Source organism: Eremothecium cymbalariae, chromosome 3 (assembly GCF_000235365.1).
Source record: "Eremothecium cymbalariae DBVPG#7215 chromosome 3, complete sequence".
NCBI classification, from domain to species: domain Eukaryota; kingdom Fungi; phylum Ascomycota; class Saccharomycetes; order Saccharomycetales; family Saccharomycetaceae; genus Eremothecium; species Eremothecium cymbalariae.
Genome location: NC_016451.1, coordinates 398,432 through 424,333, shown reverse-complemented (window position 1 = coordinate 424,333; position 25,902 = coordinate 398,432). Strand labels below are relative to the sequence as shown.

At 38.9% G+C, this 25,902-nt stretch overlaps 15 protein-coding genes and 1 further gene across 15 annotated transcripts; 9 read left to right on the top strand and 7 right to left on the bottom strand.

Annotated features, from left to right (window-relative positions):
• Positions 1–491: 491 nt before the first annotated feature.
• On the bottom strand, positions 492–1,979 carry TRM5 (tRNA (guanine) methyltransferase; the record flags this gene model as incomplete). The annotated part of the gene is made up of 1 exon (XM_003645491.1): positions 492–1,979. One exon carries the CDS (start codon positions 1,977–1,979, stop codon positions 492–494), a length of 1,488 nt encoding a protein of 495 aa, XP_003645539.1.
• A 193-nt stretch (positions 1,980–2,172) lies between these two features.
• On the top strand, positions 2,173–3,231 carry RRP4 (exosome non-catalytic core subunit RRP4; the record flags this gene model as incomplete). Its single annotated transcript, XM_003645490.1, has 1 exon — positions 2,173–3,231. One exon carries the CDS (start codon positions 2,173–2,175, stop codon positions 3,229–3,231), a length of 1,059 nt encoding a protein of 352 aa, XP_003645538.1.
• Positions 3,232–3,321: 90 nt separating this feature from the next.
• OMS1 (putative RNA methyltransferase) lies at positions 3,322–4,680 on the bottom strand (the record flags this gene model as incomplete). Its single annotated transcript, XM_003645489.1, has 1 exon — positions 3,322–4,680. The coding sequence occupies one exon, from the start codon at positions 4,678–4,680 to the stop codon at positions 3,322–3,324; it is 1,359 nt and encodes a 452-aa protein (XP_003645537.1).
• A 283-nt stretch (positions 4,681–4,963) lies between these two features.
• On the bottom strand, positions 4,964–6,136 carry DYS1 (deoxyhypusine synthase; the record flags this gene model as incomplete). Its single annotated transcript, XM_003645488.1, has 1 exon — positions 4,964–6,136. One exon carries the CDS (start codon positions 6,134–6,136, stop codon positions 4,964–4,966), a length of 1,173 nt encoding a protein of 390 aa, XP_003645536.1.
• A 201-nt stretch (positions 6,137–6,337) lies between these two features.
• On the top strand, positions 6,338–7,162 carry IPK1 (inositol pentakisphosphate 2-kinase; the record flags this gene model as incomplete). The annotated part of the gene is made up of 1 exon (XM_003645487.1): positions 6,338–7,162. The coding sequence occupies one exon, from the start codon at positions 6,338–6,340 to the stop codon at positions 7,160–7,162; it is 825 nt and encodes a 274-aa protein (XP_003645535.1).
• Positions 7,152–7,982, bottom strand: HTD2 (hydroxyacyl-thioester dehydratase HTD2; the record flags this gene model as incomplete). The annotated part of the gene is made up of 1 exon (XM_003645486.1): positions 7,152–7,982. The coding sequence occupies one exon, from the start codon at positions 7,980–7,982 to the stop codon at positions 7,152–7,154; it is 831 nt and encodes a 276-aa protein (XP_003645534.1).
• Positions 7,983–8,278: 296 nt separating this feature from the next.
• On the top strand, positions 8,279–9,160 carry PIB1 (phosphatidylinositol-3-phosphate-binding ubiquitin-protein ligase; the record flags this gene model as incomplete). Its single annotated transcript, XM_003645485.1, has 1 exon — positions 8,279–9,160. The coding sequence occupies one exon, from the start codon at positions 8,279–8,281 to the stop codon at positions 9,158–9,160; it is 882 nt and encodes a 293-aa protein (XP_003645533.1).
• Positions 9,161–9,278: 118 nt separating this feature from the next.
• On the bottom strand, positions 9,279–10,661 carry SSF1 (rRNA-binding ribosome biosynthesis protein; the record flags this gene model as incomplete). Its single annotated transcript, XM_003645484.1, has 1 exon — positions 9,279–10,661. One exon carries the CDS (start codon positions 10,659–10,661, stop codon positions 9,279–9,281), a length of 1,383 nt encoding a protein of 460 aa, XP_003645532.1.
• A 287-nt stretch (positions 10,662–10,948) lies between these two features.
• RRP3 (RNA-dependent ATPase RRP3) lies at positions 10,949–12,409 on the top strand (the record flags this gene model as incomplete). The annotated part of the gene is made up of 1 exon (XM_003645483.1): positions 10,949–12,409. The coding sequence occupies one exon, from the start codon at positions 10,949–10,951 to the stop codon at positions 12,407–12,409; it is 1,461 nt and encodes a 486-aa protein (XP_003645531.1).
• Positions 12,410–12,449: 40 nt separating this feature from the next.
• On the bottom strand, positions 12,450–14,297 carry TFB1 (TFIIH/NER complex subunit TFB1; the record flags this gene model as incomplete). The annotated part of the gene is made up of 1 exon (XM_003645482.1): positions 12,450–14,297. The coding sequence occupies one exon, from the start codon at positions 14,295–14,297 to the stop codon at positions 12,450–12,452; it is 1,848 nt and encodes a 615-aa protein (XP_003645530.1).
• Positions 14,298–14,674: 377 nt separating this feature from the next.
• Positions 14,675–16,303, top strand: SSZ1 (ribosome-associated complex protein SSZ1; the record flags this gene model as incomplete). The annotated part of the gene is made up of 1 exon (XM_003645481.1): positions 14,675–16,303. The coding sequence occupies one exon, from the start codon at positions 14,675–14,677 to the stop codon at positions 16,301–16,303; it is 1,629 nt and encodes a 542-aa protein (XP_003645529.1).
• A 246-nt stretch (positions 16,304–16,549) lies between these two features.
• Ecym_3214 lies at positions 16,550–17,692 on the top strand (the record flags this gene model as incomplete).
• Positions 17,693–18,968: 1,276 nt separating this feature from the next.
• Positions 18,969–21,584, top strand: SUM1 (Sum1p; the record flags this gene model as incomplete). Its single annotated transcript, XM_003645480.1, has 1 exon — positions 18,969–21,584. One exon carries the CDS (start codon positions 18,969–18,971, stop codon positions 21,582–21,584), a length of 2,616 nt encoding a protein of 871 aa, XP_003645528.1.
• Positions 21,585–21,889: 305 nt separating this feature from the next.
• On the top strand, positions 21,890–22,813 carry RPP1 (RNA-binding RNA processing protein RPP1; the record flags this gene model as incomplete). The annotated part of the gene is made up of 1 exon (XM_003645479.1): positions 21,890–22,813. One exon carries the CDS (start codon positions 21,890–21,892, stop codon positions 22,811–22,813), a length of 924 nt encoding a protein of 307 aa, XP_003645527.1.
• Positions 22,814–23,867: 1,054 nt separating this feature from the next.
• On the top strand, positions 23,868–25,049 carry GIC2 (Gic2p; the record flags this gene model as incomplete). Its single annotated transcript, XM_003645478.1, has 1 exon — positions 23,868–25,049. One exon carries the CDS (start codon positions 23,868–23,870, stop codon positions 25,047–25,049), a length of 1,182 nt encoding a protein of 393 aa, XP_003645526.1.
• A 241-nt stretch (positions 25,050–25,290) lies between these two features.
• VMA22 (Vma22p) lies at positions 25,291–25,818 on the bottom strand (the record flags this gene model as incomplete). The annotated part of the gene is made up of 1 exon (XM_003645477.1): positions 25,291–25,818. The coding sequence occupies one exon, from the start codon at positions 25,816–25,818 to the stop codon at positions 25,291–25,293; it is 528 nt and encodes a 175-aa protein (XP_003645525.1).
• Between the last annotated feature and the right edge of the window lie 84 nt (positions 25,819–25,902).

The following is a 25,902-nucleotide window of genomic DNA, read 5'->3' as shown; positions in this document are numbered from 1 at the left end:
GAATAAATTTGACGAAACCAAACCAAAAATTTAAATTAAAAGAATATAATCGTTGAAAGCTCCTCTTCTTTTACTGTATTTAGCTATTCCTTAATGCTCTTTCTGTTTGATCTACATACATATAATTGTGTATGTACGATATATGCAGAAATAGATTTGCTTATTCAAAAAGGTCTAAAATACAGAACAATAATCGGAAATCAACTGCTTGTTCAGCTCGACATAAATAAGGTGAATGAATGAATATACATACACCTCATATCCACCCACATCTGTTTACACTTATATACATATTGTATTATATTCATTAGTCCATGATTAGTCACTCCCAAACCTTCTTGCCATATGAGTCATGCAAGGTATAACGTCCTCCAGGCGAAAATGTATTGTGTGTCTGGGTTGACGACGCAAGTTAGTTAACAAAGCATCAGAACCGGAGAGATCTCGAAGCCACGCAATAATAAGCATTATATAGGGACGGTGTGACTCTTCTAAATATATTCCTTGAAGGCAAGAGATTGTGGGAGCTGAAACGAAACACAGAACATCGGTTTCGTTGGGGCAACTTTTCTGACTAAATGATAGCTAAAACCGTCTCTTTGTAGGACATCTTTGTTAGTATCCATTATTTTAAGGATTCTATTGTAAATTCTATCATGTAGAATTTCCATTGTAGGCTCTGGACTCTCTTCAGGTTCATATTTTTCAAAACAGTGGCAATGAATCCACGGCAATGTAAAGTCAGCATCAGAAAATGTCGATGTAAGAGTCATTCCGTGACGGGAATATAGCCCAACAAACTCACTGAGAAAGGATAAAGCGCTATCCGGCAGATTCATCACATAATGATGAATGTGTTTCGGTAATATGACGTTTCTAGGCGGGGGCAGTTCGATTTTCCCTGTGGTCTTATTTTTGTATTTCTTTGCGTCGGGAACAACAATCTTACCGGAGGTCTCAGCTATCCATTCCTGCAATAATAATGGACTTTTATTGATGAAATGTTTCCCGTCCAAGTTGTTTGGTTTAACAAATTGCTCAACCTTGTTATCCTTGATGTTTGTGCACATAAAATTATATGACTCAGGGTTTAAATCATTTGCAAGAACAAAAACTTCTTTCTTTCCACCTGGAATAGCAAACGGACCGACACCTGCAAACACATCACAAACGACTTGACCTGGCTTGAACGCTCTTACTAACCTCTCATGCTCGGTGTGTAACCTCGAATTCCAGTATACTTTGCTGAAGTTAAAAGTGAATGAGCAGTTTGATTCTTTTTGGGTAACCAGTAAGTCATCCCTACCAGCTAGCACTTTCATTTCAAACGTCCTAAATTTGGTAGCTATAGAATCAACTTTATCCACAACTGTCTCGATTTGCCGATTTTTATCTAATATCACCTGACCAATCAACGCACCAAATGGTTTGAATTCCTTTCTAAGGTTTAAATGAGCAATATGGCCAGTGACAGTGAAGCCCGACGGCACTTCGTCCAAGTATTCTTCGGGAAGTATGGCCTTCAAAATTTCTTCTGCCTTGTAAAAATCGTAATTCAGTTTATAATCGTAACCTATAACTTCTGCATTGGCGGATCTCAAAAATTCCTGAGCATCCAGGGACAATTGAAGGGCAACATCATCCACACTAGTGACGGAATCTTTCAACAGAATTCCTTTAATAACGTGATTGTCATTAGCGACAGTCTTCTTCTTTAATGGAGGCTCCTGAGCTGCATCTGAATTTTCCTCAGAGGTATTCAATTTAATCACATGGGGAATACGAGGAATCCTAAGAATTTCATCTTTAAAACAGCTAGAGAATACAGAAATGTTCTTTGGATCCGGAAAACTGACAACTACTAAAGGAATTGTCTTGGTGAAGGAGGACTTATCTAATTTAGTCATAGAACGATTCACCCCAGGTAAATAACGTGCCGGTAATGACATCTTGCCTATTAAATTCCTTGCCTTCAGCATAAACCGAATATGTTCCAGAAGCTTTTCATGTTTTAGTTCGCAGACAGAAGCTTTCAACACCGCTGATGAAATGAACTTTTGAAAAATTTTGTAGAGATGAGATTAAACGGCCAGAATATCAAGGACTTCACCAAACTAATAATAGTAATAATAAAGGCCAAAAGGATATTGAAGTTATACAACAATTTGAATGATGAGTGAGGTTATAGTTGTTACAAAACATGATGGCTTCCAGTTTAGTCGTAATAAGTCTATTGATAAACATGGGGAGGATTCTAAATCAGATATTGAAATGGACGCCGACAAAAATGCTTCATCTATAGTTACACCTGGAGAAATGGTTACAGACGATCCGATTTGGATGAGAGGGCATGGGACTTATTTTCTAGAGAATAAAACCTACTCTGCAGTCGTAGGTACGGTTTCTCGTGTAAACCGATTGTTATCTGTTATACCTTGGAAAGGGCGATATTCACCCGAGACTGGTGATCACATTATAGGGCGTATCGTGGAGGTTGGCAATAAAAGGTGGAAGGTGGATATTGGAGGTAAGCAATTTGCTATTCTCATGTTGGGTTCAGTTAATCTTCCAGGTGGGGTTTTGAGAAGGAAATCGGAGAGTGATGAGTTACAAATGAGAAGTTTCTTAAAGGAAGGTGATTTGCTAAACGCAGAAGTTCAGTCATTGTTTGCAGATGGCAGTGCCTCATTACATACAAGGTCTTTAAAATACGGTAAGTTAAGAAATGGAGTATTCATTAATGTTCCAAGCTCCTTGATTGTAAGGAGCAAGAACCATACCCATAATTTGCCAGGGAATGTAACAGTAATACTGGGTGTAAATGGCTTCATATGGCTAAGAAAGACCTCTGAAATGGACTCCTCTAGTAATAGCTATGGAAGTGTGGTAACGGGAAAGAACGCTGCTACAATTTCTGGCATTGCATCGAGCGAAAATACGCCTGGTATTAACAGTGTATCTATTACAAGATTGGAGGAAGAATCTTCATGGGAGATTTATTCAGATAAAAACGATCCAATATCTACCAATTTAAAGAATACGATAGCAAAATATGCTAATGTAATTAAGGCTCTTGCATATTGCGAAATTGGTATAACCGAAACCAGAGTAATTGCAGCGTATGAAGCAAGTACTGCGTATGGTAATATCGGCTCCTTAATTGAGTCTGAAATCATGCAGGCCATTGGCGAAGATGTAATAAACGCTGAGAAAATGAGAGGCAATTCTTAGTTGCTTCTGATAAGTATTCGTTAAACAAAAATTGGAAATTTAGTAATTTGTTTACATAAATTATGTGCACTATTTACATAGAGTGTATGATCATTTTTTCGGTTTCTCAACTGCTTCTTCTGTAGCAAATTGATCTAGTCTGGCCCTTACACCAGATCTGAGATACTTTTCAACAAATCCAACCTCATCCTTTCTCTTCGATTCACCTTTACGCTTTGCCACAATGCACCATGTTGTGCCTAAATGTGTTCTTTTCTCTTCCACAATCTCTAATCCTGAATCATCTAGAATTTCGCCAATGTCCAAATTCCATCTACAACCCCATGTTTCAACACGTTTTACAGCTCTAGCGTCTAGAATCTTGTTGATGAAGTCATAAGTTCCCCTACCATGTTCTAGTAACACAATTCTACCACCAGGCTTTAACAATGTGGCAAAATTTTGTAGTGCCTTGACTGGATCATAATGCGAACATAATCCAAAAGATTGAATAATAGTATCATAATGTATCCTGGCGTTCCCACTTGATACCTTTTCAATACAATTAGTACTATTTTCATCATCCGATTTGGCAACTGGGTCTACAGAGGCCATATCTACCAATTCCTCTGCCTTACCAAGAACAAAAGCAGCCTTCTTGAAATTAGGGAATCTTTCTCGAAACTTCTTGTTCGTGATCTCCATCATCTTTTCTGATGAGTCTAAAAAAGTGATAGAATTGATCTTCGTCGGATCCAAATACTCAACGTTAAGTCCAGTACCGCAAGCAACTTCCAAAACATCTCCTTTACAATGTCTAGTTAACCATTTACGCCGTCTACCCATCATTATAATTTTTGATTCAAAACTAAGATCTTGATCGTAAGTTTCAGCTTTGGCATCAAAAAACTCAGTGGTGTCACGAGGGGGTAAAACATGCTCATTTAATCTGTTTTGGTCATTATTTTCTAAGGAAATTCCATCAAAATTCTCCAAAGTTGAATCTTCCTTTTGCATTCTACGGTATTCATCAAGTTTTAACTTATCCCTAGTCCTTAGTTTACCGCTCAATTCCTTGAGCCTTAATGCCTCATATTCATTGATACAACCAGCATTCGCCTTCTGTGTCAAATTTTCTAGTTCTTTATCTTTATAGTACACTTTTTTCATAAAATGAAAGCCATATAGCAAGAATATAAGGTAGGCTCCAATCATGTACTTAGTCATACCCTTTTTAAACTTCTCAGACCGCGCAATAGCCCCCCAACGTACAATAAGGTCTGACGACTTCATCTGTCGTTCAAGATTTTCTTCCTCTAGCTCACCTTTAGTTTTAACCCTGCGATTTGTAGCAATATATCGTGTAACATTTGCTTGCTTGAGAAGAACAGAACTATTCCTAAATAAAACGGATTGTCCGCTTACCACAGCTGGCAGATGCCATCTCATAGATCCATATATCTTAAACATTTATATAATGTTATAATAAAAGTTCATATGATGGAAACAAATGATTTATATTCGCTTTTATGACTTAAAGAATCTTATATAAGTTCAGTAAATTTATGTTCTCGATGCCTTGACGTTTTCCATATAAATTTTTCACCGAATATCAGCTGCCCTTTACAAACTCAAAGATCAAAAGCATACATAATTATTACGATTGATGGGTTCATTAATAAAATCTAAATACTGCTCAATAAACGTGAAAATATATCAGCTTTAAGTTGTGAAATATACATTTGTATAAAATTCATTCGCATATCATGCTGTCATTTTGAGTTTCCTGACCCTTCGCAAAGGTCGCGGCAACAAGTAAAGGAAAGACAACTGTAGCATCTGCACAAACCTTAACAGATTTTGCTTCTGCTTTGATCTTACCCCAGGAAACGGCTTCGTCTGGATTTGCACCAGCGTCCGAACCATCGAACTCTTGACCAGTATTGATGTAGACTGCGTATTCTGCACCATTTCTCATCAAACATGCATTGGCAATATGGTGTTTAATTAAACCACCACCTAGAATAATCATACCAGCCTTTGAGGCCTGCATAGCCATGGTGTTGATCCGGCGAATATCAGCAACGATGTCCAACCTGAGCTGTTGTGGAGAGGATTTGAATGTGTGGAAGAAAAGCATATCACCAATCGAACCATCAGTAAGAGCGGGACAGAAGACGGGGATTTTGTTTTTGTGAGCCCAATATAATACACTGGATTCATCATTAATCTCTTTACCGAAACGATCACATAGTTTTGATGGGGTCCAGATGGGGCTTGTAATATCTGTATTAGCGTCAAGACACTGTTGGCCCTTTTCTGCAATATATGCTTCCTGTTCCTGTAATAGGGTATCCAAGATAGGCACAATCCACTCTTCAAATTTACAATAGTTGTCATTTGGCACCAACAAATTGCCAATACGATTCATCCCTTTCTCACGTAACATTGAACCCTTAAGAGAAAAGTCCCCTACGTATGTTGGAGCCAAGCATTTTATGAGATCTTCTTCAATGCCGCCGGCCGTAGCAACCACAGCATTGACCATCTTATGTTGAACTAAATACCTTAAAGTGTCACGCAAACCTGAAGATATTAAGTTTGAAGTATAACCCATAAATATAGTAGTTCTTTGATAACCATCATCATCGATGGTGCCTTGACGTTCGTGTTCTTCTAGCTCATCTACGTGTTTACCCTTCCATGCTCTCATCTCCGTGATGATATCACATGCTTTACCTACAGAAGAAGCCTGAAACCCCATAGTTTTCATAGCATTTATCAAATCACTTGCTCTCATATCCATGGCGTTCGGGTTGGAATAATCGATACCCTTAACTTTGACAAAGTCCTCAGGGACAGGTTCAGAATGCTTTAGCACTGCATCATTCAACACGCTGGGAAGCTTCTCAGTAACATATGACATATTAACTGTACAACTAGAGACTATACTCTTTAACCTTTGTTGATGGCCGTTCTTATATTTGTACAATAAACATCCGATGAGGTTGAAAATTTTTCAAAACCTTTTATTGCCAAGACCCTTTTAGCAGTCTATGGCCCCATTTAACGTCCAGTCATGACTTTAGGTGTAAGCACGGGATCCAAGAGCATCTTGTAATATTAAATGGCTCACATAGTTGCTAAAGGTGCTGCTAATTATTTAATTGCATTGAACCATAATGAAGATGTGCTCTACAGGGTCTGCACGAGATATCCAAGCCTTCGAGAAAACAATGCTTATAACATCAAAAACTATGACTACATTATGCAAGTGATACCGTCAGCAATCAGGAAATATATATGTCCAATAGAGCTGGTGGAATTAGATACTGAGATATTCAAGAGGTGCTCTAATGTTCCAATTAAGGCCTGGGACTCATCAAGCGTTGCTTGCTTCAAATTGAAAAATTTGGTACCCAAGGATACAAAACCCATTAAGCTTGACCATTACACTAAATTACACATAGGCAACAAAAAGATAATCTGGGAGTTTAAACCAAAGTGGTTGAGCCAGGATACTGCATACTGTAGGAATTGCACACTGAATAATCTAAGAGGACATTCCATTCCCTATTGTTATGCCCAGTTATTGGAGGATTCCAAGATAGCTGAAGTAATAAATCTGATCTTTAAGGACATTAATGTACCAGAAGAGTTTTTAATTGACCTCAAGGCTTATTTAAGAAGTAACACAAATGTCCTGAAAATAATCTTCATTGTACAGGAACAAGTTGACAAGAGTTTACAAGCATCCGCTGCTGGAGAGTCAATTGACCACTATAGATTATCAATGACATTAAAGGATTTGACCTGTTTCATCGAATGGAAACCCGAGTCTCCTATAGAGGCTAAAATAGTTGATCTTGACCAAAAGCCATCAGATAAACTCGATTGCTGGGCTGAACTTAGAAACCAATTGGAAACATTTCACGACAAAGTTACGCACTAGCTCTACAAAGCTGAACAGTCGACTCTACATAGGTTATCTTCGGGTTCGTAGCATCTCTTATCCATACAAACACGTTCCCACCGTTTAATGAACTAACGCATACCTCAACAGAAGTCCCTCTATATATGATATTGGAATTTTTATACTTTATGCTTTTTATTCCTGATACATTTTCCAATTCAAGCACCTTCATGATCAGCTGCGCTGTGAACGGTCCTTGGACCAATATGTCTCTGTATCCTTCAAAATTTTTACAGTAATTAAGATCCCAGTGAATCCTATGCGTATTTGATGTTAAACAACTGTATTTCATTATATCTACATCAGTAAAAGTAAATCGCACCAATGCATCTGCTTTTACCTCTCTATCGCTTCGCTCACTCGCGAGTGCCGGCTCACTATCAGTATAAACCAACGTACGGAATTCCCGCAACTTTAAGTAGCCCTCAATATCTGTAACATCACGACTCATTCTCAAGAAGTGGTCGTGTCTTATCTTCTTCACGAAAATAATGTTCTCCTGACAAACGTATTCCTTACCATATTCAATGGGTCGAAAGAACTCCAGCGATCCTTGCACCCACATGCGTCTCTTAAAGTTTATATGTCGACCACTGGCATTCCTCGGAGTTAAGTAACTATAGTACCCATCTGAACTCAACCTATGGTCACCTGGATTGAAAAATAGCATATGATCACCACATCCTAAATGATCTTTGACTGTAAGTTGCTGTTTCAGTTGACTACATATAATCTCGTTAAACTTTTCTATCGTCGATGGGCTAACTATGTCTCTAATAGTCTTCAATCTGTGATACATATCGTCCACAGTTTGAAGCAAGATGCAACCAAATGGCCCAATGCCTTTGACCTTTGTGTATTTCGTGGATGTATGGTAGGATTCACCCGTTAATAAACAAATCTAATGCTCAGGGAGAATAGATTCCAAATCAAAAAATGAGACAGGCATCACCCCCACGCAGAAACAACTAAGTTGAAACACGTACTCTGCAAGCTATATACAGAGCAAGGGGCTTACAGCTGAAAAAGCCGAAGAGTAGAATATATACTTCTCTAAGTATTAGAGGGGTAGTTAGGTTGTGAGCTTGTTGACAGATGCAGCAGTCGGATAACACTGAGGAAGTTAACAGTTTCGCTCGATGGCAGAATGATGAATTGGTAAGTAACTGTTTACAATGCCATTCGACGTTTACATTTTTATTAAGAAAGCATCATTGTCGTTGCTGCGGCGGTATATTTTGTTCCTCGTGCACACAGCACTTTGCTTATTATGACAAGCATAGGGTAAAGGTCTTACAGAGATCTGAAGGCAACTTTGAGTTCTCTCCTTACCGAACATGTGACTCCTGCTATGAAAACCTGCTACAAAGAGGTTTGCTATTATCTCAGTGGGGTGGATCTTTAATGAGCATTAATTCAAGAAATCAACTACGAACTGTAAGCAATGTTGGTGATTCCTCATCTTTTATGTCATATTTTAGAAACAATGTTGTTAAGGACGATACTATAAGGGAGACTGTCGCGGAACAAAGCGACCTAAGTAGTACAACGGCATCCGGGAGAGCCTCTAGCGTCGCATCGGAAGAATACAGTCGATGTCCGATATGCAATATTGACTTACGGTCTGTCAGTGAGGACCAATCTGCAGCTCACATACAGAACTGTGTTGAAGAAGCTGCGAATATTCAGCAACATCAGCTGTGCGATTCATCTTATGCGGGTGTAATCCCTAATCGAATCCTGGTTTATTTGATGTCTGAACAATCATTTGATGTTAAAACTGAACTTGTAGAGTGTCCAATTTGTTTTGAAGAGATGGAGTCGGGCCAGAAAGTGGCACGGTTGGAGTGTTTATGTGTGTTTCACTATCGTTGTATTAAAAGTTGGCTAAAGAAAAAGTCCCAGAAAATGAACAGAAGTGGCTGGGCATTGCAGCTTACAAAGAATTTCTGTCCGTTGCACGATGCTATATATTAATATATAGGAATTCTATTTTTGCATATTTGTTTTCTCATAACTGAAATCTTATTCTCATTATGTACTTATGTATAAATGTGATAATTAATATACAATGTAAGTTGGTAATATATGTTACTTAATTTTCGACTTCGCTGAACAAGTCACTGTCTAGATCCTCTGGAACGTCGCTGTATGTACCTTCACTAGATGAGTCGGAATCTATTGATTCCGATATGGAAGTGCCCTTTCCGTTGTTGTCATTCAGTTCACCACCGGCCTCAGAAGCCCCACGAGCTTTCCGTCTCTCCATCTTCCTTTGCTTTTTTGCTTCTTTTGTGGCTTTCTTCCTTGCAATGTTTTGTTCCTGCTCCCTCCTCCTCTGTTCTTTTATTTTCTGTTTCTCAGCATGCTTCTTTTCTAGCGCTTTAATCTCATAATCCGTCTTTTGGATATATTCATGATGCAGAACTTTGCCATTACAAATGCCTTCTTCAATCTTAACTAGATTCAACGTCAATCTTGGGCCGACCTCAGTTAATTTAATGGCCTTTTTTCTTGGGCGAGGATCGTCATCCTTCTGATGAGGGCCCTCATCCTCGTCCAGACCAGTTCCAGGTTCCTCAGCATTGCCCATCTCGGTGTCTTCATCATCCCCATCATTCTTGACCGGAGTTCGCGGATCTCTATGGTGGTTAAACCTCACTTTAGCATCTTCTTTAGTCAGCACATTGACTATAGCATCATCCTCAACCTCAGATTCAGAGGTATAGGCACCTATATCGTGATCTAAAATCAATGATGCAATATCATCTTTTCGGTGCAAGTTTGGCACAGCTTTGTTTAATTTACTCTTGGATTTGTATAACTTCTTCAAGTTCCTCGAAATTTCCACCTCTCGAATGTCGATAGCATAGTGTCTTAGGGAAATTTCACCTGTTTCTTGGTCTTTATTAATCATAAGCACTCGTCTAATGGAAGATAAACGAGTCCTACCAGGATTCAATGGCGGGAAAGTATTTTGAAAGATAGATACAACAACCTTTTCAACGCTAGTCTTGCTCTCATCTCCATTTTTAATATTGAAGCCGTTTAATACTAATAATGGCGGATTCAAAATATCATCCTTATCTAAAGATTTTGGCCTCTTCAAATATTTCTTCAAGTCCTTCCCTAGAGAATAATCCAAAACTTTAAAAGTAACCGTAGGACCTTGTGGAGTTCTAGCAATCTTTAAAGAAACGTTACCAGTTTTTTCAGATTGAGTGAAGATGAACAAATGAGATACCCCCAATGGTCCACACATAACAACAAAATCCTTTAGCTTGTTGGATTTTCTTTCTTTCAACTTCACAGCTGTGTGCGGTTGCATTATAGTACGAAAATCCTTAACCAATTGGTTCAATGAATGGTTTCCCATAGATGTTTGACCAACACGGATAACCATTGATTTCGGGATTTGTTTAATTTCATCTTCAGATGGACTAACATGGGTTCTAGTCTTATGTCTTCTCTTGGCCATTTCAATGTTGATGGTAGTTAGTTTCAGCGATAAACAGATAAAGCTGTCACGATCAGTTTATCTGGTCGTATTGGTCTATGGATATCCACGTTCACCACTAAAATTGTTTGCTCATCGCATCTCTAAAAATTTTCGAAGCTGAATAGTCGTTTCTTTTTCATGCTTACCAAAAGAAAATTGAAATTTTGGGCAAAGCTTGAGATGAGGTTCAAAGCTAAAATGTTAGAAGTTGGAGTTATATTTCAGGTAATAGTAGGATCACCTTTAAATTATACAGCTGCGTAATCATGGCTCAGGTCACCAAGATTTCAAAGAGTGGAAGAAATAAAGAGTTATCTTCTCTGGCTGAAAAGATTAGGAAGAATGCGATAGAGAAGCATCAGCAAGATAAAGAGTCTTATTTAGATAAAGATAAAGAGAACCAAGAGACGTCCGTATCTGGTCCTGATGAAGTATTAGATAATGAAACTACTGAAAATTTTGAGAGTTTTAGAGATTTAGATATAGTCCCTGAGTTAATTGAGGCATGTGAGAACTTGAAGTTCACCAAACCCACCCCAATCCAGAGCAAAGCTATTCCTCCGGCACTTCAAGGTAACGATATTATTGGTTTGGCCCAAACTGGTTCTGGTAAGACTGCGGCATTTGCGATACCTATCTTGAATCAGTTATGGCATGATCAACAGCCGTATTATGCTTGTATCCTAGCTCCCACAAGAGAGTTGGCACAGCAGATCAAAGAAACCTTTGACTCTTTGGGGTCTCTTATGGGTGTGCGCAGCACATGTATAATGGGTGGTATGAATATGATGGACCAAGCTCGTGATTTGATGAGAAAACCTCATATTATTATTGCAACACCTGGTCGTTTAATGGATCATCTAGAAAACACTAAGGGATTTTCTCTTAGAAAATTAAGGTTTTTAGTTATTGACGAGGCTGATAGACTGCTTGATATGGAATTCGGTGCGGTTTTAGATCGTATATTGAAGAATATACCAACCAAGGGTAGAACTACTTATTTATTCTCGGCTACAATGACTTCTAAAATCGACAAGTTGCAAAGGGCTTCCTTAACAAATCCTGTGAAATGTTCAGTTTCTAATAAATATCAGACTGTTGATACACTGATCCAAACTTTAATGGTTGTTCCAGGAGGTCTTAAAAATACATATTTAATTTATTTGTTGAATGAGTTTATTGGAAAAAGTACCATAGTATTCACCAGAACAAAAGCGAATGCTGAAAGAATATCAGGATTGTGTAATCTGCTTGAATTCAGTGCAACAGCTCTGCATGGCGACTTGAATCAAAACCAAAGAACAGGTGCTTTGGACTTATTTAAGGCTGGAAGAAGGTCAATATTGGTTGCCACAGATGTCGCAGCAAGAGGTTTAGATATACCTTCCGTTGATATTGTCATTAATTATGATATTCCAGTTGACTCCAAATCTTACATTCATCGTGTTGGTAGAACTGCAAGAGCTGGTAGATCCGGTAAGTCTATTTCACTGGTTTCCCAATATGACTTGGAGCTTATCTTAAGAATTGAAGACGTATTGGGGAAGAAACTTCCAAAGGAGGATATTAACAAGAACATGATTTTATCTCTAAGAGATTCTGTCGATAAGGCAAATGGTGAAGTTGTGATGGAGTTGAACAGGAGGAATAAAGAGAAGCAGGCGAGAGGTAAGGGTCGGAGAGGTAGAATGGCTTCAAAAGAGAACATGGATAAGGAGGAACAATGATATAACTGCAATGTCTATTTATTAATGAATTTGAAATTAATTATTGTACGTTGGGGGTACTAGTTGTATTGTTATAAGACTCCAGCTCTTTTACAGCATCATCAAATTTCTGCACTGCGAGGTTCACTGAGAAAAGAACAGGTTGTAGGTATGATTCACAAGATGCTACAATTTCAGCTCTAGAATCTGATTGTTCACTCACAGAGTTCAAAAGTTCTTGAAACTTTTGAGTGCATTCCTTTAAGTATTTGTAGAGCTTTTTAACGGTGGGACCATGTTTTGGCTCACCACTTTGAAATTGAATATAGAAATGCTTTAAAAATTCGCAACAAGTGCCGTGTAATATACGGCAGCTTTCTAGCAAATCTGATGGTAAGTTAGAGTCGGCTTCTAGGCCGTTGTTGGCCTGGTTACCTAAAAATGCACCTATAGTAGAGTCAAAATGCAAGTGCCTTGCTTGTTTAGCATTAATCTTCACGGCTTTCAAAACTCGCCTGTTGATTTTCTGATTGGTTTTTGCATTCACGTTACTGACAGCCGTCAGGTCCAGAGTACCTTGAAGTTCAGATGTTATAGACTCAATCTTGCCTTTGATTTCATCCCAATTATTTGATGAAGCAAAATCTGAAGCTCCGCCATTAGATCTATCCGCCGGAGTTCTTTTTCTTAAATATATTTCCTTATAATCAGTCTTTTCAGCCTCTTCTAAATCGCTAAATAATATTTCTTCCCTTTCTTCCTTATCCAAATCTTCTAATTGTAAATTCACCCTTGAATATTCATTTTCTAATGATTTAATCATTTTTTCACTTAACCTGTTCATTCCTTTCAATATATCAACGGCACCATCATTATTTCCATTGGGATCAGTACCTGGCAGCATAGTGAAATGAGGCCTATTACCACGTTTTTCGGGATCATCGTTTAGATTTCCTTCCAAATCTATTATCTTCTTAACTGGGTGTAGAAGCATCTCATCATCACGACGATCAAATTCCTGATCAAGAGTCAAATAACGATCAATAATCATATCACCTCTATCGTTCTGCATTATCCTTTCGCCTCTCAACTTACGGAAAAGCTTTGAAGAAAAGAATCGAGCCCAAAATTCTTGTTCCTTGAAGTTTTTGGGTACATTATCATCATATGCCTTTTTTACAATCGGATAATTCTGAAATATGGTGAGAATCTTCTCTCTGGAAACACTAACATTAACTTTGTTATCCGACGATGCAACAGGCTTGATGGTAGAAAGAACATTATATGGACCTATCTTTTGTGAAGTTGTCAATGCAAATGCTCGAAGCAGCGGAATTCTCGTAGACCAAAACTCCTGCGGAGGAAGCCCTGCCTTAATAACAGCTTCCTGAAAAGTTTTCATTAGGTTTCTATTTTCCCTTAACAAAGATTGTTGCAACTTCAAGTTTGTTAAAAGCTTCTCTTGTGATAAAGAATCATCCAATGAAGTAGTGTTGATTAATGAATCCTCTTGAGAGGTTACCGGTGCATAAAATTCCTCCTTTCGCTTCTTTTCTTCAAATACATCCTCATCTTTATACCGTGCAATAATATGCTGTAATGTTTCTTTGATATTATCCATCACAATCCTATTATTAAATGAAAACTTATGCACAACAGGCTTGGGAGGCACTTCATTTCCCTCGCTATCTTTAATCTTCTTGGTTTCATCAACCTTAGCAACTAACCTCAACATCATCTTGTCACTACTTGCTGGCGTCGCTTGGAATTTGTTAATTGTATTAAGGAGGACAGTATGTGATTTATCCCCATCTGTAGACCTCCACGTCAGAACTGCAGGGCTCGCCTCCTCATCAATAGTGAGCATCCCGCTAACCTTCTTGAATACAGCAGCACCGCTATGAGACATTATACAATGTTAGCTGAATCCTTCAGTCTAGCTATTTCTAGTTTAATTATTCAAAGATCAAATAATACAATTCCAGCTAAAATAATCTTGCTATAATTTTTTAGAACAGAAGAACAGAACCTAACAAAGGAACAATAATCTACTTTGAAGGAGTGAACCTCCCCTTCCACCCCTTAACTAAACATTGAATTAATGCATTGGTATCCATTACATTATACTAATGTGTTTACTGAGTTGTGTCACGTGACAATTTCAGCTTAACGTTATTCAACGTTAAAAAATTTTTTTGCTTGAAAAGTTTGATTCAGGATAATAAGCCAGAACCAATACTTTTGATACAGGAGTAGATCCTTCACCATTCAAAATACTGACGAGATATGCTTTCTCCAATAATTGGTATTGCTTTTGGTAATACATCTTCTTCCATTGCGTATATTAACCCCAAACAAGATGTGGACGTAATTGCGAATCCCGATGGTGAACGTTCTATTCCATCCTGTCTTTCATATGTTGGTAATGATGAATATCACGGTGGTCAAGCCTTACAACAATTGATTAGAAATCCAAACAACACTATTGTGAACTTCCGTGATTTTATTGGACTACCATTTAATCAGTGTGATGTTAGTAGGTGTTCTATTGGTGCTCCTGTTGTCGATGTTGATGGTAAAGCTGGTTTTATAATTTCAAGAAGTGAAGGAAAGAAAGAGCACTTGACTGTTGATGAGGTTGTATCTAGACACTTGAAAAATTTGAAAGATGCGGCGGAAGATTATATTGGACAGAAGATTGAGAAAACTGTGATCACTATCCCAACCAACTTTTTGGATGTTCAAAAGAAGGCCATGACCAAGGCAGCTGCTAAAATTGGGTTAGAAGTTGTTCAGTATATTTACGAACCTTCAGCTGCTTTATTAGCACATACTGAACAATTTCCATTTGGAGATGATGTCAATGTTGTTGTTGCAGACTTCGGAGGTGTTAGATCAGATGCAGCTGTCGTTGCTATTCGTAACGGCATGTTCACTTTATTGGCCACAGAACACGATTCAAACTTGGGTGGTGTCAATTTAGACACTGAGCTTGTTGAATTTTTTGCCAAGGATTTTGAGAGCAAATATAAGTGTAACCCAAGAAGCAATACCAGGTCTATGGCAAAGTTGAGAGCCAGTTCTCAAATTACGAAGAAAACCCTATCCAATGCAACTACAGCCACTATCTCAATCGATTCTTTGGCTGATGGTTATGACTATCACTTGTCTATTAACAGGATGAGATACGAATTGGTAGCTAACAAAGTCTTCTCTGAGCTATCCCAATTCGTTCAGCATGTTATTACTAAGGCAAACATGGATCCTTTGGATATTGATGCTATATTATTAGTCGGTGGGACATCCTTCAGTCCTAAATTAATTAGCAATTTAGAATTCCTATTTCCCTCAAGTGTACAGATTTTAGGCCCACAACTAAAGACGGCATTTAACAATCCAAATGAATTATTGGCGTCTGGTGCAGCCCTTCAAGCGGAATTGGTTTCAAATTACGACGCAGACGAACTGGCTCAGGCTATGGAGCCAATTGTAATTAACACTCAGCATTTATCTAAAGATATTGGATTCGTCGACGCTGAAGGGAATTTTGTGTCTGTGCTCATGGCAGAGACTTCGTATCCAGTCAAGAAAACCGTGCTCATGACGGAAGCTACTGGTGATTTACTAGTCTCAATTTGCGAGGCTGACACCGCTATCAGAGAAACAGTTTCAGAAGCTGCAGTAACTAATAAAAAAGGTACTGAGAGTGATAAAGAAGACGATGAAAGTGACTGGAGTGATGATGAACCTGAAGTTATAAGACAAAAAAGCTATGTTTTGGGGACTAAGCTAATGGAACTAGGTATCAAAAACGTTCAGGGTGTAGAAATATCCTTCGTAATCAACAAAGATGGGCTCTTAACTGTTACCGTTAGAGATTTAAATTCTAGCAACTTAGTTAAAGGGTCATTGTAGGCAAATTCATATCAGTTTTAAGCACATAGTAAATATCTTTCTGTCTATTGATTTATTATCATTAATTAACCCCCATATACGTACAGTTGTGTCGTCAATCCAAATGCAGAAAAAACGTTCCAAGGAATATTTTCCGAAACTTTTCATTGATAATCCATTTGAAGATTCAACTAGGATATTATATATATACATGTCTATATAATTCTCTTTATAAAAAGACTTCCACAAGTTCTAAACAACAACATAGTATGATGGCATCCAAGCAAACGGTACATATTCTTGGCTTTGGTTCAATTGGATCGATAATTGGTGTTCATTTGCAGAATGCTTCCTCTGAAATAAGTATAGTGCCAATATTTAGATCTGTTGAAAGACTGAGACAATTTCAAATTGAACAGAATTCTGAGGTAACTCTTCGTTTAATGTACAAAGAGGGTAATCCGATAATAAAGCAATCATTTCCAATTGCCACAACATCGGAATTTAAAAATGTGGATAATGGGCGTAAGTCGATTGACAACTTAATTGTTACCTGTAAGGCACCTGAAGTCAATGATGCACTAACCAGATTGCTACCTTTTATACATAATGATACAAATATTCTGTTGTTGCAGAATGGTCTGGGGGTATGGGAACAATTAAAGAAATCTTGCTTTAATACTATCAAGCCTAATGTTTTTCGAGGTATAACATACCACGGGGCATATAAGGAGAATAATTTAAGCAGCATCGTCAATCATTCAGGCTTTGGAAACTGTCAATTTGCCAGGCTACCATGGAACGAAGCCGACTCTATACAAAGAATAAATGAGGTCAATCGCGACATAACTGAGAACTCATTCGTTAGATTGTTCTTAAATTCTGGAAAGTCACTAAACGTTACATACCTGTCGTACCAGGAAACTGTTTTTCAAGCAACTAGAGAAATTCCTTCTCAACGCTTGTGCTAACCCAATGACTGCCATTTTGGATTGTAAAAATGGTGAGCTCCAAGAGGTATTCAGACCGATGTTTACAGATATAATCGAGGAGAGCCTAAAGGTATTGGAGATAGCCTACAAACCTCTATTCCATTATGACAACGGCAGCGCTCCTGATCTACCAAAAATATCAGTTAAGTCAATCATGAACACTAAAAGTCTTGTAGACAACGTAATTTCCATCTGTTGTGGAATCGTTGCCTCCAACTATACGTCTATGAGGCAAGACTGCATAAATTTGAGGGATACGGAAATTGATTACATAAACGGTTACATTGTCAATCTCTGTGATTTACACGACCTTCCACGTGAATATTGTAAGATAAACTCGACAATACAGAACCTAATACATCTAAAACTACATGTACAAAGATCCCAAGCCGCAAAAACACTATCGGAGAAGAACTAAACCTCCTTTCTGGACGGTTATTGTTACCTTACTTTTAAATATGCTATATATCACTCGTATGTACGGATCCCCAAAAGCGCTTTTCAGAGCGTTGGTGACAGATGATATGCAAATTATGTAATCAACTGTCTACACTGCGAAGCGCTGCAAGCCATGTGTACAAACTTTCATGGAAGAAGCCCCAGCACGTTTCTCAACAATCCTTCCGAGCATTAATTAAAACCCCCCCTCCTATACAACCCCACCCCTTCCACCTCCCTATATACCTACTCTAACCCATGTTCTGTTCTTCCACCTCATTCGACCTCTGCGTGAGTTCACCCTTGCATGACGCTAATTTAATTTTTTGCAGACCAACTGACTTTTTCAGCGTCGTTACCAAATCTTTGAATGTGCGCCACTGCACATTTAATTAAGCCACAAATAACTCCACTTCCTGGCACGCCAGCAAAGGACAACCCCGCAAGAACCATCCCAGTTCAAAAAATCCTCTATCACCTCTCTGCTAGCTCGGAACCTCAATCTTGTCTACTTGGCCTACTAAGAATCACAGCATACGGCCTTACAGGCCCGGTTAACCTCCCTCGAAAACTCGAAGTCTTTTGTTTGCCGAGCGAGACCTGGTGTCAGTAACTGCTGCATTATATATATTATTATTATTCTTCAATGAACCACCGCCCTTCGACCTTTTTAACAGTTGCCCAAAGGCATTGTTCAAACCTTATATATATCTAAAATATCTTATTGTAATTTTTGCTTATTTCCTCCACCAGCCTGGACATCCTCAGGTACTATCTGAAGTTCTTAGAACAACTCTTCAGACTCTAGTCGTTGACGTCGTTGTTGTAGAAAATGAGAATCTCCTCAAAAAAGGAAAAAAATTTGATAGCAACAAGTAAAATAAAAACTCCTAATAAAACGCACACACTTACGTACAAAGAGTAGGTTTAGAGGCCTGGAAAAGAAGGAACAGAAGCACAGTATCGGTACCAATCTTCTTTGATCGCGATTGTGATTATTTTTATAAAAGTTAATTTTTGTTTTCGGGCTTTTTTTTCGTCGAAAAAGGACGGGTTGGATTACGTTTAGTTGTATTCATTATTAAATAGTCTTTCCAATCATTTCACCGGTAACAGCTTCTACAAGGATTCAACCAAGGAAGACGGATATAAAGAGTATAGGAATTAAATCTGGAGACGTGCAGGTTAGTGTTCGCTTAGGGGTGAAAAATCGGAAGCGATAGCCAGCAGCGTAGTAGCATAGAACACTGACACCTATGGAGAGCTCTGCCACCGCTGCCATTGTTGGTAGTAGTCCAGAGGCAACGAGCCGTGGTTTGTCAAGTATTGGGAATGAGCTAAAGCTGCAATCCGAGGCGATATCGGCGCTTACTGATAAGTTGAAAGAACTGGAGTCTATATTGCCAGAGAATGACGATACCGTATCACAAACAATTAACACCTTGACATTCACGGTCAAAAATCTGGCCCACAACCAAAGAGCCCTAGAGACAAAATTAGATGATTTGCTGAAAAATCAAATCAATACAGATGTTGCAATAAATGAAATCTCTGGAAGATTGGAGAGTCTAATGGGCATCTTCAACAATAACGGTTCTAATCTTGGACTGGTTGTCAATCATCAGGCATCATCTTCATCGATGTCGGGTCATCAAAGTGTTCCATCCACATCAAGAGGCCCTGGTAGACCTAAAAAGAACCAAACATTTGTCACTACAAATTTACCGAATGGAGCTTCGTATTCTAGAATTCAGTTACCTATGAACAATATCAACATTCCAAAGAGTAGGCGACACTTTACAGACCCAAACCAGGCATCTTTGAAAAAGGAGGCCAGTTCTACACAGTTGGCAGTGCAGGAACCTACCCCTCAACCACCAAGGAGGAGAGGTAGGCCCCCAAAAAATAGAAAGAACATTGCTAGCGCTGCCGCTAACATGGCTAACGTCAGTACGGCGGTAGTAACCAATAATAATAGTAATAATAGTAACGGCGGTAGTTCCTTGAAAAGAGACGGGTCAGATTTAGATCAAGAAATCGAGGAAGCTTCCAAGAGGTTAGAACACCAAGAGCCTTCTACGAGAGGTCGTAGATCTTCTGCATTATCTTCAGCTTCAGCTAATTCGATAAGAGAAAATAAAAGAAGGTCCACAAGGGCCAGACGTCAAAAGAATTTTTATGATGAAGAATCTGAGGAGTCGGAGAATATTAGCAATAGTGAAGGAGATTCTCATGAATCAGATGATGATAAAGATGAAAGCGAACACAGTCATGATGATGCTCTGTATGAAGAAGTTTCAGGCAAAAGAGCCTATCACAGAGCTCACAAAATTAAAGATAAGGAAAAAGTCAAAACTGAGGAAGAGGACGACGACGACATTTCAGAAAGTCCTGGTGCGGTAAGTAAGACAAGAAGGCAGATTGAACTGGAACGTAGACGTGATCCTCGTGAAAAAATGCTGGTATCTATGAAATACAGCGATCGTGAGAAAGCCAAATCGTTTATGGAATCAAACAAGGATTTACTGAAAGCTATGAAAGAAGAAGAAAGGAAGAAACGAATGACTGCTATAAATTATGAACCCATATTTAATAATTCGTTGCAACAGACGATACGTCAAGTCCAAAATAGTGCTGCTGGTATACCACCCCCATTATCATCATCTACCCAGATACCATTACCACAAAGTTCTGATTCAAATAGAACTATCACTGCAGATGCTAGTACTCTTTCTATTCCAAATTCGGAACCACGCAGGATGGGTATTCTATCTATGCTAAATTCTCACGAGCCTTCTTTGAACCACTCCACCAATGGTCAGCAGGCAGATGCTCCTAGCGGTCTAGCTACTTCAACCACACCAGTGAAATCTCCATCAGCCAATAAAAGGGGTATGACTGAAACAGACTCTCTTATTAATACTCCTATAAAACGATCCAAGAATTCTCCTTCTAGTAGCACAACTAGCACCACAGCCGCACCTTCTGCTCCCGCGTCAGGATACACGGCTAGTTATACAACGATGACTACCACGATGACACCATCTTCGGACATAAACAAGAATAATACACAGGTATCTGTTCGGGGACGGCCTTCTAACGCAACAAACGGATCTGACAATTCTGCAGCGTTGTTAATGGCTTCGCCAATAGAACTGGTCTGTAAAGATGGATATTTTTATCGTCGCAATGATTTAACCACAGCAATAACAACTGGTAATTATTTAGGAATGAAATTCAAGAATAAAGAAGAGGAACTAATTAAGATGACGATGCATGAGGAAGACTATGCAGAATTAACTAGGCAGGATCGCATCAATGCATATTTCATGAAGCCGGACATTGATGTTGAAACTGAGTATGCATGCCAAGTCCTATCCAATGTTACTCTGACTGAAAAATATGTCAACAGTTTGGAGTATTTTTTGATGGAATTTCGCTGGGAAAACCGATTGGTGAGCCTTGGTTTGAAATTGCGCGAGTCTAAAAGAACTTGGCAAAGGCGCAAGGCCTTATTTGCATTATTTGAATTCTGGAGGGATAAATCTAGGGAAAAAAGAGGATTTCCAAATTTTACCATTTTGCACGCAGTTAAGGAAATGGAAAACTACAGAGTTTTTATTAATAGATCAGTATCGTGGTTTTATAACCATATCACTTTGTTGAAAATGATATTATTTGATCTTTGCGACAACACGGACACCCAATGGCGGGAGTGGATGTTTCCAAAGGGTTGTTCTATACCCGCAGAAAATGGTGACGTTAGTGGTATCACTAAATATAACATCAACCAATTTATTGATAGTATGTTAACCCTAGACTTCTTGGAAGATGGTACCGAAAACCTACATACGAAGAGTTCAGCCGCTTGAAAACTTGGAAAGAAACGTTGGAGCTAGACTAACATAATACCAAACTTTACTTAGAACATACTTATAATGTAATATAACTTACTTCGATTTCCGAATCAATTGGGTTAACGGCATATAAAGTCATCTCGATACTCTACATAAATCCTTCTAAATATTTCCGGTGGATCGATCACCAACAACGTTTATAATTTTTACAATTTTTTTCGGAACAAATTTGGGAAGCCATTCAGAAGTTAATAAAGCTAACGCATATATAACCTTATCTCTTTCAATTCCAGATTGTTCAATAACGTCTTATTAGCTATATGTTAGTAGACTTAAATGTACCGTGGCCTCAAAAGTCCTACGAGGTCAAGCCGACAGCGCTTGAAATCGATCAGTTAAAAAAGACCTTAATAACTCTGCATACACTGGGATATACTCATGTTGTACTTAACTTCACAGTGCCACATAATACCAAATTTCCTAAAGATAATGGGCAACTAAACCCGATTAAAGTTAGTCTATTACAAGATGTGATTTCATTGACCAGGATCAAGATATACACAAGAATTACAGTGGTGGTTGACGATCCATCTAAAGGTCAATCTTTAACGAAGGTCTCATCACAATTTGACATTGTAGCTGCAATGCCTATCAGTGAGAAGGGCCTCACACTAGCAACCACCAACCTCGATATCGATTTACTCACCTTTGAATATGGTAACAGACTGCCTGCATTTTTGAAGCACAAGAACATATGTAGCTGCGTAAACGGTGGGGTGAAGTTGGAAATTGTTTATGCAAATGCTCTCAGAGACATGCAGACCAAAAGACAATTCATCATAAATGCTAAGAATGTGATCCGGGCATCTAGATCTCGAGGGATTGTCGTTAGCAGCGGCGCAGAATCTCCCTTGGAATGCAGGAACGTACTCGGCGTGTCCAGCGTTATCAAGTTCATGGGATTAAGGAGTGACAGATGCAGTAAAGCGATGACTGAACTTGCCAGTCTTGTTTTACTAAACGGCAGACTCAGAAACAAGAGTCATAAACAAACTGTCGTGGTGGGGGGTGCAGGTAACACTGACATCGTCAACGATGTTCTAGGGATAGACAGCAAAAGTCTTATTAAGGTCGTAAAACGCCGTCGCAGTCAAGAGGGAGACCCTTTCAACAGCGATCACACCGACCATACCGAGGACCACTCTTGCATGAAAGCAACCAAGAAGACTAGACACATGACATAGCTGTCCCTATCTCTCCCTCTATATACCCTACATATCACAATTATAACTTTCCTAAGCTGGACTTCGAGTACAACTTGGGAAACTCATTAACGGGTTTGCTATCTAGCGTCACGGTATCCTGTTACCGATTGGAAGCTTCCTTCCACAAAGGTCTGCCGCTATAATACCTACCTTCAATCACTATTATACCGCCTCTTATTCCTTGGACCATAATCCTCCTTCGGGTTTTAAGCATCTTATAATCGCTTCCCTTCTTTCGGCTGTATGCAGCCTCCACTGTACAACGGTTCCTTTGAACCCCACACACTTCTCGCGCGCCCGTTTATTGTGTTCGAGAAAACGCGCATCTTCTTCGAGCCATATGCAGACACAAATATGGGCAGCGGTACAACTTCTCATCCTTTACTGCGTAAGCATAGCTTTTCCGCTTACCCATTGTTGTAGTTGCTGACAAGGTCGACATCCTTACCTTGGCGACCTCCAATGGCACGCCATATGGCCAACTACCACCGCTATGAGAAAGTACAAAACACATATCTAACGTACATATAATATACATAAGCATTGATTCCGTGCCGTTTCTAGGCAAGAAACGCGTCGCGTGTTAGGCAGTTGCCCAATTGAGGAAAGCTTTGTTAGAGGAAATATCTAAATTGGGTGCATGCATCGTATTTCGCGTATCTTGGAGTGTATAGCGATGAATTGCTGTGGAGCAGCTTTAGTGTTTTAGGTGAAAAGTGAAAACGGTTAATTAGCATAACTATAAGCGTGAAATTCTGCATTCTGCAGTTTCTGTCATTGTGCAGAAGTCTCCTGTCTTTATCGGATTGCTGGAATACCTAGATGATATATATGTAAGTACCTCTAAGTATATTTAAGGTAGTTCGTGTAGCAGGGCGTCTGGTATTCTAAAGTGTAAATCCGGAAAAGTGTGATCATCATAGTCTTATCACCTCCTATTGGCACACTGGATTTTAAGATCTAGAGAAAGTTAGAAAGCAATTCATTAGAAAGAGGATACTTTAATTAATCGAGCGGACGCACAAAGCTGAGAATGACCACACAGTACAACAATCTGCCCCAAATCAAATCTATTTGGATTGATGAGGATGAGGAGGCAGAGAAATTGTATGGGCTGCAGGCTCAGCAGATGATGGACTCTGATGAGGAGGAGCAGTTTGGAGTTGTGACTCTGAACAGTAAGAAGCCCATTCTGGAGAATAAACAAAATATTGAATTACCTCCTCTTCCACCCTCTGCGTATGAGTTGAAGAAGTCTAAATCTGCGTTGAATCTGATCAAAAAGAAGAACAAGTTGATGAAGTTATTTAAGAATAAGAACACGAAGGATTCAGCGACTAACGCTGGTGGGGGGATAAATATATCAGTGCCTTTTGCTTTCCAACACATCAGTCACGCTAATGGCAAGAACATGTTTGGCCCTGAAGAAGTTACTGGAGTTGTAAGTGGCAACCGTGATTCGCATCAGGCAACAGAACAGAGGCATTTCAGCAAGGCATTTGTTACAGATGCCCTTCCCTCATCAACAGCTACTTCACCGCTGGAGGAAGCTAATCGTTCTCGCAGAAGTATATCTTCATCTCTCTCAGTTAGGTCCTCTAATCGGTTATCCAGAGTATCTACTTCGATGAGCACATCTAGGGTATTATCAACATCAACAATGGCCACGTCTATGTTGATTGATACACATTCTTCACGCCCACTCGAAAAACTCAGTAGTTTAGAGAAGGTTCATTTAGAACAGAAGGCTAATAGACCCAGAACTGAAAGCTCTGTTTCAATTGGTGATATTAAGAATTACAACTTTCCTACACTTCTGGAGGAATGTATAATGGCAGATCTTCAAACTCCAGATAAAACGGTAAAAGATCAAGACAAATTCGTTTGGGATACTTGTGAGAACGCACACACACTTACAGAACAAATGTTGCTGGAGCAATTCGATTTCTGTACAATTCATAGTCCAGTTAGCCCTCAAAGGAGAAAATCAGATTCTTTATTAACTCCAGTTTTAAATATACAGGATACTTTTGAAGAAATAAGGACGCCAATTGAAAGACGGTCTGTGGACGATGATTTACTTTATTACCATCAGCATAGCGAATCGGAATCCACCACTACTTGCCGTTCAAGAAGTTTTTCATTCGTTAAAGGATCTCCAAAGCTAAACCATAACGCTTTAAAGGACAAAGATAGAGAATCGCACATGCTATAAGGCGGTAGTGCATTTACAATTCATAGACACTCAGTTTTAGAAACACCATATTTTTCAGTTTTTTGTTGATTTAAAACTTGTTTTTGTTTTATTCATTTGATTCATTTATTGTACACACTCGTTACACGGACAGATTACCCTTCATAAATGACCCTATTTTACACACACTCAGTTATTTTGTATGTATGTTTATTTAGATAATATTACTACTATCATCATGCTTGTATGCATCACCAGAAGGTTATCGAATATTCGATATACCTGCTGACTTTTCATATCCATCTAAGCAATCCAGCAGCGCTTTCCTACAATTGACTAGTTCTGAAATTAACGGAATGCATCGCTGAAACGCAGATTGGCTTTGTCGTAACGAACTGGGCACAGATAGAAGGCCACCAAACATATATATAGGATCTTTTGGTTTAAGGTTTCGTTCAATCTCCGGTTGTCTTAGAATTCCCTCAGATCTGTTTCGCAATACATTCTCAGTATTTGTTGGCATATCACTGGCACCTTTCTTATCATTGGAATCGTTCGATACTTGATCTATAGAAAAAGTGCCATCTTGTTTAATATCGACGAGTTTCGTTCCTGGGTACGTAGCATCCCAATAGTCTTGGCCGTAGTATCCTCGAATTGCATCTTTATTATGGTAGTTGGCCCTGCTTAGGTTATAATATCCCATTGAAAGATACTGCTGTAGCTGGTCTAATAACGTATCATACTTCGCCAATAGGCTAACAAGTTGATCATAATGTTTGTCATGCATTGATTCTGTTTGAGTAACTCTCTTGCTGTATGCACGAAATGTTGAAGGTTTTTTGAATTGTAAAAGTTCCGCTTATTCTTCTTT